General features: G+C 40.0%; 1 protein-coding gene across 12 annotated transcripts in view; it reads right to left on the reverse strand.

Moving 5' to 3' along the window:
- nav3 (neuron navigator 3) overlaps nt 1-13210 on the reverse strand; it is a 435160-nt gene that overhangs the window by 56786 nt on the left and 365164 nt on the right. For all 12 annotated transcript variants that reach the window (XM_036210349.1, XM_036210350.1, XM_036210351.1 and 9 more), the window contains 2 exons: nt 10076-10309; nt 7682-7795 (listed from right to left, as the gene is read on the reverse strand). In XM_036210349.1, coding sequence (XP_036066242.1) covers nt 7682-7795; nt 10076-10309 — 348 coding nt within the window. The remainder of the gene's footprint in view (nt 1-7681; nt 7796-10075; nt 10310-13210) is intronic.

Below are 13210 nucleotides of genomic sequence, written 5' to 3' on the forward strand. Positions count from 1 at the left end.
TTGGAATTTTCTAGAATTCCAATACATTTTTGCACACGTGTGTAATGGAGACAAAGAACCGAAGGAGTACCCAAGCATGGCATCATTACACCTCTAGACGCTCTTCTCGTGAAAATAAGGCTCATTCATGAATTACTTTTTTAATCACTGCAATATGACTCAGCTTTGAACCTAACATCATTCAGTTTCTACAACCACATCCTCCCTTTAAGCAACCAAGTATTGAACCATTTATACATTTAAATCAGTTGAAGCTGTTGTTCTGTTCACTTTGATGATAAACTCTATAAAGAAAATTCCAGTTCTTAAATTAACTGATCCACAGCTTTCCAAATATTGATTTTCTGTAATTTAACGTTGGCTTTATTAATGATTATGTTTTCCTAATCCATTACTGACTCAAGCTCCATGGCAATAAAGTTAATTAACATGGACTGAGTTTGTCAAAAAGCAATAATATAATTTAACCCTTAATATATTCTATAAGGGGGACTTGGCTTAATTGGGAACTTTTTCCTTTTAAAGATAAAGGCTTCTCATCATTCTCTTCTTCAACAATTATTAGTTTAGTAGTATACTTATGTATAAGTATCATGTGGAGAGGAGGTTCTGGCTGCAAATCCATGTACCAGCATATCATCATCATAGGAGGAATCTGAGAAGTTGAACTCTGATTCCACAACAAAAGAATCGTCTTCACTGCTCCCAGAGTCCACATCGAGGATTACGAAATAGAGCTAAGGGTTTCAGAGGAGTGTGAGTCTTGCTGCTTTTGGGATGTTTGTCTTTTTGACTTGAAGATGCGTCTACGTTTATAAGTCAAAAACATACACTAGAACTAGAATCAGGAGTCCTAATCACTTGGTCTGACCACAGGTATATAAAATCAGCCCTCAGACATGCAGACTGTTTTTGGAAATATTAGTGAAAGCATGTTTTGCTCTCAGGATCTCAGTGAATTTCAGTGTTGAACTGTCACAGGATACCACCTGAGCAACAAATAAAGTCGTGAAATGTCCTAAATATTTCACAGTTATCTGTCAGCTCTATCAGAACAAAGTGGAAGAGTTTGGGAACAGCTCAGCCACTAAGTGGTCGACCACGTAAACTGATGGAGAGATGTCAGCAGATGATGAATCACAAAGAGGTCAAAAACTTTTCTGCAGTCAGTTGCTGCAGAGCTACAACCTTCATGTGACCTTCAGATCAGCATAAGTCCAGTACACAGAGAGCTTCATGGAATGAGTTTCCATGTCCGAGCAGCTGCATCCAAACCACACATCACCAAGTGCAGTGCAAAGCATGGATGCAGTGGTGGAAAGCATGCCACTCAGATGGACCAGTCTGGATTTGGAGGTTGCAGGAGAACGGGACGTTTCAGACAGATTTGGTGGAGGAGGAATGATGGTGTGGGCTTGTTTTTCAGACCCCTTAGTTCCAGTGAAAGGAACTTTCAATGCTTCAGGAGGCTAAAACATTTTGGATAATGCTTCCAACCTTGTAGGAACAGTTTGGAGTGGCCCTTCATCTTCCAACATGACTGTACACCAGAGCACAAAGCAAGGTCCATAAAGACATGGAGGACAGAGTCTGAACTGGACTGCAGAGTCCTGACCTGAACCCCATAGAACACCTCTGGGATGAATTAGAGCAGAGACTGAGAGCCAGACCTTCTCCACCAACATGGATTAAGAATGAGATGGAACTTTAGTTCAAATGTGAGTAAAAGCAGGAAAGCCAATACTTGTCCACATGCATCAGGTAACTCCAACCCCCACACAACCTGTTAGTTCAAATCCACATTAGGTACTACATGCTGCATTAACATATACACGGGCAAGTTAATGGCTCATCAGTGACCCACCATGACACAACAATGGGCTCTCAGACTAGAGGGGGGGGGGGACTCTTCCCTGTGCAAATTTGCGCAGGCTCAGGAATTCTACTGTTAAATGTAAAGGTTTGTTAATTATCCTTTATTTTTTACACTGAATTTGCTGCAGAGTTTTGTCCATTTGTTAAGATCTCATGAGAGTCTAAACATTCGGTTTTATCTTAAAAATCTTGTTAGTTCTTCTCTTTGACGACTTCCTTTCTTTGTTGAGGAATTGATTTGTCATTGCAGCACAGAAGAGGCTTTGGTAGCTCTGCATGCCGACTGCTGCACAACTGCAGCCATACACGATGACCACGCCCACCGATCAAACTTGTCCAGGTGCTCCAGGTGGACACAAAAAGTCTGTGCAATAAAATCATATATAAACTTTCTTCTTCAGAAATGACTTCTAATGACATGGATTTGTATATTTAATGAAATATAAATTGATGAAGTACATCTAATATTTGTCATGTTTTCCTGCATTTATAAATGAAATAATTGTGAAAAAAAACTGGCTGCATCACTCATGAGAAATATTCTTGGATCTAAACCTGCAGAAAATCCATTATCATTCAGTGTTAGTCCATTACGTCACCGCTGAGCCATCTCAAAGTGAGTCACTGTGATGCCATCAGTGTTTCCCATCAAGAACACTCAGTCAGCATAGAGGTGATTATGCAGAATTAAATCCACGGAGCAACAGATTCTTCCAGCAATTACAAACATCAAGAATCCAGTACTTGCTTTGCTAACGTCCTCAAACCTCCAGAGTATGATGGAGACTCAGAGGATATGGTTTATGACTTGGAGACACATATGAACGTATGGTTCGGGTCTCCTCCGCGTCACGTTTTGAGTGTCCCAAACTCTTCATTTTTGGACTTGTTGGCTATCCCCATTAAATAAGGGGTCCACAACCTTTGGGCTGCATACCGGTACTGGTACAAGAACCACTTAGTACCGGGTCACAGACACGGAAAAACTGCTGGCTAATCAACTCTCAGTACTCTAACCCTAACCCCGTACCAGATCCGGTACCGCATCCCGATGGAGCCAGACATCAATAAGCAGCGACTGTTCCGAGTCGGTCTGAGTCAACATTTCAAAGGTAACTACTCTCACTAATCCAGAGTGAGCTGGTTGGAAGGTCACACCCCTTCCACATTAGAGCATGAAATCAAACATGAAATCTGTCAAACATTTCAATGTGAGACCACAGGCTTTTATTGAGGCAATTTATGACTTGATCAAAAAATATCCAGAAAAAAATGAGGATTATCAAGCAAATGTTTAAAAAAAGGTATCATAGCTAAAACATTTATTCTGAAAATGTATTCTGTTTATTTCTCTAAAGAAGTCTACGGGGCTTAATGGAGCCAGTGTGGGTACTTTCTGTTTGGAATCCAAGGGGGAGGAGTCACTCAGTCTAGTTCTCGTATACCAGAGGTCAGTAACCTTTAACAGTAAAAGACCCATTTGGGCTCGTTTTTTACTGATCAAAACCTAGAAGGAGCCGCATGGTCTTACTTTAGCCTTTAAGAAATTTGGATTCATGGAGCCACAGGTTGCAGACCCCTGTCTTATACAATCAATGGTAATAAGTATTATTAGAACTAGCAGCTTAGAAGATGCACAGTGTTTCACCCAGAAATGGACTTTATCATATCCTCAAATTTAAGTAGATTTGAAGAATCAGGGACAGCAAGCCTCAAAAAGCTGAGAGAGCATGTCACAGTTTCAGGTGCAGAACCAGATAAAACTTTACAGAAGCGCCACTGGCAGAGATGAACGACAGAGAAACTTCTACAGCAACTGGCTTTGTCACCAGAAGTGAAAACCTTCTCCTTCAAATCTTTGTGACGCCTAGAGCAGCAGATGACAAGCGGAGCAGCTACTGCACAAACCAACACCACTCCAGTGTGTGACACACACTCACAACCAGAAGGAGACACGGACACAAACACGCTCTCCTCTAGTCGAGCATCCACAGACTCAAACTTGTCTTCAATCCCCCAAAGCTTCAAACGGACAGAAAAACGCGAATGCAGCTGCCACGGTCCGGCCGACGGAGATGGCATCGCACACTCGGGACTCCACGACGTTAAAAGCAAAGCCCTGTTACTTATTCATGTCTTTACCGGGAAGGGGGGGGAGGGCTGTCAGTGTCAAAACCTTCTCCTCTGGTGTCTTTTCCTAACAGTGGAGCCAAAAGCGAGCACTCATCCATGTTGCATGACAGCAGGATATTTTTAGAGAGGAAAGGCTTTTAGCCAAAGCGGAGCTGGCCATTGTTCTGTAAATGTGAGCGCCTGCTCTGATGTTATGTGGCAGCGTGTGGTCAGCCTGGCACAACGTAAAAACCCGCCGAAAGTAAAAGTCTTTTGGAAAATGTTGAAACACATCAGTTTTCTTAGTTCACAACATTTTTAAGGACAAATACCTCCCACTGATGGAGAAAGTTTTCAGTCACAATTCCTGCTGTCTGATGAAAAGAGTCTTCATTTGACATTTCAAACCAAAAGTCTGGGGACATTCATGAAAAGCAGCCAGAGAGTTGTCATGGACACAGATGAGCAGGAGGCCTAATGAGTCTGATGGGAGTTTTTGTCTGCAGACCGACCCCAGCGGCTCCGTCTGCGGCTGCGCAGGGAGGATGCAGGCTGAGGGGCTGCAGGGACAAACGTGCAGCCTTAAAGAAGCCAACGGACTCAGACAATTTAAAACATTAGCACTATTTTTAATTATTCACATATTCTAGGGTTGCATATTTCTGTAAATTTGAAACATAAATTCATCTAGATAAAGCCATTGTTATATACAAATAAAGATTATGGAACCAAACATGCATTTCATTTCTTAAGTCAAACAACAGAGAAAATAAAATCTGTAAAGACAGAAAAGATCATTTTGTCAGATTAAAAGAAGAAATTGCAGAAGAACTGAAGATTATGACAGCAGATAAATGTGGATCAGATGCGATTGAAATTAGTCAGATAAAAGCAGAGCTCCGCTTAGCGGTGTCCTGTGATGATCATCATTTATCAAGAACACTTACCGGTAAATGAAAACAGAATAAAGCGATAAAGATAATCTAAAGTGAGAATGGAGGTGATAAAAGAGATTAAAAATGAATAAAAGTGAGAATTGGAATCATTATTTGCTGCAGGCTCTTAATACTGATTGACAGGAAAACATGAAAAAAAGCTTTATCTTTTGTTTCTCCACCACAGCTTCAGTTTCAACATTAAACCCAAACAAAATCAAAGTCTTTTTATTGTGCTCTGTTCAGAGAAGTCATTTATCTGGACTCAAAAATATGCACACACACTTAACCATACTTTATCATAATAGTTTGTAAATAGAAATTTAAAAAGAAATTGAAATTTAATTCAAAGGGTCCCTGCTGGCAAACCAACAAGTCAATGTTTTATACTTTTGTCTATCTATAAAAACCAAAAGTCATAGACTTGAATAATGTTGGGAAACATATTTTTCTTAGAATTTGTAATAATTGAGATAATTTTATAACATAAACCAGCTTGTATGTGAGAAGAAGACTTGAAGGCCCAGTCAGGAGTTTGAGACTTAGTCACATGTCCCAAAATGCAACTGCGCGATGACCTACTGTAAATGCAAGCATTTTTTAGCAAAATTGGTTAGTGGCTGGGTGGCGGTATTTATAATCAGGAAGCAGCAGTCACATTTTTACACATTGTGCGGCGTCCACAAAGGTTTTTAGAAAAAATCTAAGTTTTACTGCGACTGGACGACTTTTCTCTAAAAGTTGACATCGCTCAGTGGCCGCAGTGGTACATTTTGAGGTTGTGCAGTCACAGTCTGCAGGCTTGGGTGATGCCCTATAAAATATTGAGCAACAGTCGGGCGGCCATAGGGTGGCAGCAGCCAGAATCACTGGCTGGTAGAAGCTCTGACTGAATGATGAGTAAATATCTCCATATGGTGGCTATACATATCAAGTGCTTCCAGCCGCTGGTAGCCGGTAGTCTGGGGGTATATAAAAAGAGGGCCATTCCATTCTATGCCTGACTGCCACCTGAATGCTGCCTGACTACCGTCTAACTGCCACCTGGCTGCCTGACTACCGTCTAACTGCCACCTGGCTGCCTCATGACTGGCGCCGGACATCTGTCTGACTGCCACCTGACTGCCGCCTAACTGCCGCCTGACTGCCGCCTAACTGCCGCCTGACTGCCACCTGACTGCAGCCTGACTGCCGCCTAACTGCAGCCTGACTGCAGCCTGACTGCCGCCTAACTGCAGCCTGACTGCCACCTGACTGCAGCCTGACTGCCACCTTACTGCCACCTGACTGCAGCCTGACTGCCGCCTAACTGCAGCCTGACCGCCATCTAACTGCCACCTGACTGCTGCCTGACTGCCACCTGACTTCCACATAAATCCTGTCTGCCTGCCGCTTGTCTGCCACCTTACTGCCGCTGTCTACATTCATGACCACGCCGACGATTAAAAAAAATCAGGCGGCATGAAGTACAAAAGATTCTACCAATGCCTCCCTATCAATTAGTGGCGGATTAGAAACCTTTAGTGAAACTTAGTCAAATAATTGATATTCAAAAAGGGATAAAGTTAGGATTTCATTGCACAGATTTGGAAAAGTCATTATTTTGAGCTTGCAGATAAAGGGAGCAGGGGGATGATGGGTATTTAGCCGTTCAGACATTGGGCTGTTTCCGGTAGTCTAGGAAAAGATGGTGTCAACAAACCATCCTTTCATCAAAAACAGCATATGGATTTATTTTACTGCCAGACAGGGATGAAGAAGGCAGAGGGAAGGCTGAGCTCAGGAGGGAATCTGCTGTCGGAAATAAACTTTTCCTCTGAGCTTTGTTGTTTGTCAGCAAGAGCTGAGGGCTCATCCTGTGGCAGTCAGCTGTTGCAGGGAGGCTGGAGGAAGGGCGGGCATTTTTATATCCTTTCTGAAGAAAGCAGGTGAAAAAAATCCTGTCTGTTGCTTTGAGGCGTCAGATGAGGAAGGGCAGACCGATATTCCAAGTAATGCCAAGTCTGACTTCAGCTGAAGCAAAGCAGACACCAGCGAATGCAGAGTAGAGCTGAGACATGAGAACAGAGTTCACAGAGTTCATTCTGATTCCTCCCTTGCTCTGGCTGAACGTCAAATCTGACAGGAGATCCCTCTGAAACTGACAGGGGGGGAGCTGGAAGCGTGTCCGGATCTGTGGAAGTGTCCGGCATATTTCCACACTTGGCTGATCAAAAATGTGACTGATTGGCCCTCGGCTGAGCAGTTTGACTGACAAAAGAGTAGGAGGATTTCACCCACGAACACCCACAAGCAGCACCAGCAACACCCTGAGAGATGTAAAGTCAAAGACGTCTCAGTCTGCCACACCTCTGCCTAAATGCTGCCTAAAGTTATGTTTCTGTGAAATGTCACATCCTGATTGGATCCTGAGCTCCCAGCCTGATAGGTTTCAATCAGCAGTTGTGTCCTCTAACCTCGTTCAGTCAGTTGCTGAAGGGCACAAACCTCTCCTCCATCTATAACCCACAGGAATCATTTTTGTACAGGTGTCAAAATAGTGAGAAAACCACATACTTTCAGGAAAGAGGAGAGCTCAGAAAGGCCTCAGAAGATGAAGGTTTAGTCATAGATGGAAGGAATAAGACTATGTTTATCAATTCTCTCTACAAGAATCCCATCTGCTGGATTACAATCCTCTGTAGGGTATAGAAAACAAGTGCAGTTTTGCTTGCACACAAACAGGAGTTTCAGAGAAAAAAAACAGACTCCGCCCTCACCTGTCTATGTCGCCCGCCATCTCCTTGTTTCCTCTCGTTTCCCGGGACGACGCCACATCTGAAGCTCGGGCAGTGTTCCTGGAGTACAGATGGAGGCCGCCCTCGGTGAGGTACCTGTGAAGGTGGACGTGGTTAAGTATGGAGTGATTTTTGTGCCACCATATTGTAAGCAAAAGTCACAGTTTTAAGATCCAAATGTTCTAAATTGCAAACAAAATGTAAAGTGTTGAGAAAAGAATCATGACTTGCAAATAAAAATATTTAATATTTGCTTTAAAAAACTTTTTTAATGCTTGGAAAAATATTTTTACATTTGCAAACTTTTTTTTTTTTTTTGCTTTCAAAAATATTTTTGTGTTTGCAGCACAAACGTTTTTAAATGCGCAGTGCGTCATCTCTCTTTCACCCTATCTTTGATTTTGTGTTCAAAAATTTCTCACAGTGTTACTGTGTGCCAGACTCCTGATTGGTCTAAACTCTATCCAATCAGGTGTATCTACCTCATTGTCGTGCTTAGGAGCCAAGGAAGACTTTGGACTAGTTTTTTTTAATGAATAAAACGCTGAAATATTTAGAGAAAGTTGCATTTTTTTCATGAATATTTTTTCTACGTTGGACAAAAGTAAACAGGAATTCTTAGAAATAAGACACCGTGAAAATGAACAAGAAAAGTAAAAATAAAGTTTTCAAATGCAAAAATATTTTTTGCAAGCAAAAAAAGCTTGTAAATGCAAAAATATTTTTCAAAGCAAATATTAAATATTCTTATTTTCATTTTTTTTTTCTTAACACTTTACACTTTGTGTGATATTTCTGTCAGCACATGTTCACATACATCGTCATGGAGGCAAACTGACAGTCTTTCAACCCCTTCCCTGTTGTTCTGGGCTCGGATTTTTAATACCCGAGGGAAGGTCATCTTCCTGCACATGTAGGTGTCATGAAAACTATTCTGCAAGCCGGCAGTTTGTTCGGTTATGAAGAAGTTTTACATGAATAGATTATTTGAATGTGAAAAAATGTGAGGACCTTGGTTGATGTCAGCACACTGTTTGAAGACAAGTGAGACCTTGGCGACTGTACGAATGCCTGAATGACCATGAATTTCAGAGGCTTTTGGACTGAACTCAGCATGAAATGAATAAAAATGTGTCAGAAAAGGCCTTCAGAGTTATAATGCCGAGAGAGAAAACAAGTGGCTGTTCGTGGTGAGATCTGCAAGTTAGAAATTCAGCAGCATCAGAGTTAAAAGAAAGCTCTGATACTTTGAGTTTGATGGGCAGACATTGGGGTTTCGAGGTGGGCAGAGGTTTGGTTCTCTGTCCGTCTGTGAAACCACAAGCAACAAGCTGGTTTGTCTTCAGAGATTACATGTAAACTTTGGAGTTCCTGATCTTGTAGGTTCTACTGAAAAGCTAGCTGTTTTGGCTAATTTAGATTTTTTGTTGGCTAGCTTTCTGGACTATTTTGGCATTTACTAAGATTTTTTTAGGCTATTTAGGAGTTTAGCTAATATTTCTGCTATAACCTAGCTGTCATGGCTAATTTAGACTTGTTTGTTTTGTTTTTTAGGCCGTTTTGGAGTCTAGCTAACATTTCTGCTATATGCTAGCTGTTTTGGCTAACTTAGACTTTTTCCAGTTCTTTTAGGCTATTTTAAAGTTTAGCTAATATTCAGCTACATGTTAGCTGTTTTGGCTAATTTAGGCTTTTTTGTTTTTTTTGTTTTTTAGGCTGTTTTGGAGTTTAGCTAACATTTCCACCACATGCTAGCTGTTTGGGGTAATTTAGACTTTTCCAGTTTTATTAGGCTATTTTGAAGTTTAGCTAATATTCAGCTACATGCTAGCTGTTTTGGCTAATCCTTTTTTTAGGTTTTATTAGGCTAATTTGGCATCTAGCTATTATTTTAGCTGGCAATCAGCTCCAGTGTTTTCAGCTTTTAGCTCCAGTGATTTAGCTATCAGCCTCAACGTTTTTAGCTATACATTTCAGCATCTACAGCAATTAACACTAGCATCTTCAGCAGCTAAATTCAGCTTACAGCACTCACACTAGTATTATCGTAGGTAATGCTATATATCTAGTTCATAATTATGTTAAAAAGTTACGTTTTTAATGTTTTAAAAATGTAGTTTTATAGTGTTCAATAAATGTTTATCCTGTTCGGATCGCGACCTAAGATGTGTTTTGGATTTTGGCCCCTTGTGCGATTGAGTTTGACACTCCTGGGTTAAATTAACCAATTTTTAAAGAAAAAAGTTCCTGCCAGGCTGTTTTTGCTAAATGTAAACCCAATTATGAGGACAGCTTTACTGTGTATCCTGGGTATCCTTTAAAGGTTTGACCAAAATTGATCATCTAAGTGAGTACAGAACAGAGTTGTGTACAAACCTGGAGGGGTCTGAAGGGCCGCTATAACGGCCGGTGTTGGTGCTCGAGCTTCCAGTGCTGGCCCTGGGCGAGGAATAGCTGCTTGGCATTGATGGGGCGTCGCCTGCTTGGAGACGTGGGGCTTGGGACGGACCGAGACGCCAGGACATGGGGGAGGAGCGTGTGGTAAGGGCCGGCAGGTTCCGTCCATTGACCTCAGTGGTTACTGTTGTGTCAAAGGTTGTTTCTAAAGTGCTGTGAAGACAGAAGGAAATGACAGAAATTAAAGTGAGGCGTTCCTTCACACAGTCGACAAGTGTATTCTCTGCAGGATGCACAAAAGAATGTTCACATAAAGTATTAAGATATTTTGGTCTTTTTATAATAATTGTGATTCAAAACAAATAAAATGAGTGTGTTTTTTGTGAAGCTTTTTGGAATGGTCGCGTATATGAATATAAAAAAACTGAATTGAACTTGTTTTTTTATTTTATGAAGATGAAATTTAAGCATATAATTTTTATCAGTGGAATTAAAAACTGCTGTTTTGATTTTTTATATATGTAAATAAAGTACAAAAACAATATTGAAAAATAACATTGTCAAAGAAAAAGTATAGTTTTAAATAATTTGAACATTTCAAACAAACAGAAGAAAAATGTGCATGACTGATGACTTTCGCAGCTAAAAGAGATTTTAAAGCTAATTTAATAACTTATTTATTTAACACCTTGACTATAGAGCATTTCTATGTGCAGGTGAACTTTTTCTTTTGGCTCCAGGGAACAAAAAAGGAGAAGTGGATTTGTTTTCCTGCCAGAGCTCCCTCTGCTGGAAATACAGAGAACTACATTCAACAGATTGAAGCTAAAACCAACCATCTTATCCTCTGATCTTAAATGTGTCCTTTTTAGAATAATTTGTTAGTCATAAAAACACAGAAAGCTTTTACTCTCGAGTATTCTTTAGTGCTAAAAGGTCTCTGTTGACTTTTTCAGGAGTTGTGGGCTTAAAGCAGATGTAGAATGTGGGGAGCAGACAGGCCTCATGTCTGCACAGCTTTCATTAGGTGACACAGTCGAGCCAGCTCCAAGCATTTCTGAGAGACAGCAGACAAAACTGTGAAAAGCTGCACTCAACATGAGAAGGGCACCAGCGCCGGCTTTCCCTGTAATCACAGTCTGAGGCCGGACTGCAACAAAACACGCTGGGATCAGGACTATTTAACTAATCTAAATTTAACAATAATGCTAATTAACTAATCCTTACTTTTAAAAAATGCTATTTCATTTTTCTTTTATTTATTTTTTGTTCTTTTTTCTCCTCTTTGTCCTCAGCAGTCTCACACTGCTGGTTTTTGTTATTTTAGTTTGGGGTTTGGTAGTCTTAGTTTGTGGGCTTTGTTTATTTGTTTTCTTTAGGTAGCTTTGGTTTAGGGGGAGCTGCTGACTCCGAGGGTCGACATGGCTGGGTTAGCAGTCTCCATTATTTATTTTATGTTTGGCCAAGGCGCCAAAATGGAGAAATAAAAGAACCACATGTGGATCTGGAGCTGCAGGTTGCAGACTCCTGGTTTAACTGAATAAAACAGCTAACTTCTGTGCAGCAGATGACTGAAATGACACTGTCTTTTTCACAGCTGAATTTGATTCATGATTGAAAAAAACAAACGTCTGTCCAGCTCTGGCTCCAGCTTTGTTACGCAAAACCCTGAAAAGTCAAGACGTGAAGCACCAGAGGAGAAGAAGATTTGCAAACAAAGGGATGAAAAAAAGGAAAGTCCTGGCTCTGCTCTGTTCTAAATGTGACTCAACAGAAACAGAAATGTCACCAGCTCATAAACACACTCACACAATCACACACAAATCCGGCCACAAGACGACTGGAAATTCAGCTCATAAATATTATAAATAAATTGATGGAAAACTCCATATTGTGGTGGAAATATATGGAACCAGCAAAGTTTTTTGCTGTATCTTAACAGGAAATTAAAATACCATTTAGCTTTTCATACTAAAATGTTCTATCTTCTTATACAACTTTGTTTTATTATTTGCATTTTTTTTAATAAAATTGTTTTTATATCACTAGGCATAAAATTCATCAGACATATTTTATTTATTTTTCTAGATATGAAATAGGTTACAATTTTTGACAACCATAGTCAGGAGTAGGGCTGAGTATCGATTATAATCGATTATAAATTCACAAGAGCCTGAATCCATTTGATTCGGATTTTTTCCGATTCTTCAATTCAATTCAATTTTGAGTTTACACATTTATGCACATTTGTTTAGAAATACATTAATAATTTACTATGTTTTTAATATATTTTTATTAATCTGGTTCAGTTCACATACTGTGAAACGAATCAGTGAAATAATAAAATGTTTTTTATATCATCCAGTGTTACATGGGTTCTCTAAAAGAGAAGTTCTAACTAAAATGTTCAGATCATTAACATTGTAAACATTGTTCTGCTTCTCCTGGAGGAGTGCTTCAGTTTGACCACTAGGTGGCCATCGCGCTACAGCATTACACCTTATTCCAGAAGAAGAAATTATGGGGAAAAAAAAAAACGATGTTTTAGACCACAAATGGGTAAAAATATGTATATAAAAGAGTTTTGAAAATTCATGCCAGTGAGTTAATAAAGATGTTCATTTAGTCAGCAATGTATGTTTAGGTCGATCGAACGTTAGCATTAACTGCCTTATGGGAAATCCTATTAAACGTTAGCATCAAGCTAGCAGACCTTAGCTTTATGTGCTAAATCGATTTATATCTTTAATGAATTAATTATTGATCTATTAAGCTTAGATCAATTCAAATCGATTAATCAGTTTTATTAACTCAGCCTTAGTCAGGAGTTTCACAGAGTGATACGTACGAGTCTTCAAATGTTTGTGAATGACTTGAAAAAAGTTTGACTGCTTTTGTTTTGATTAATGTGCCTCATTGTAAGAAAAACAGGCTCCTTTTTTAAAATGACAAACATTCAGTTTTCTTCAACCAGAGAGCCTCATGTGGCTCCGGAGCCTCAGGTTGCAGACCTCTGCCCTAAACAGAGGAAACTGGTAATATTTATTGCTGTACCTCTAGTACATAATGCTCCCATACTGTTTGAAGTATGGGGTAATAATTATTATAATTACA

This window comes from Oryzias melastigma, linkage group LG23 (assembly GCF_002922805.2).
Source record: "Oryzias melastigma strain HK-1 linkage group LG23, ASM292280v2, whole genome shotgun sequence".
In the NCBI taxonomy this organism is placed as follows: Eukaryota; Metazoa; Chordata; class Actinopteri; order Beloniformes; family Adrianichthyidae; genus Oryzias; species Oryzias melastigma.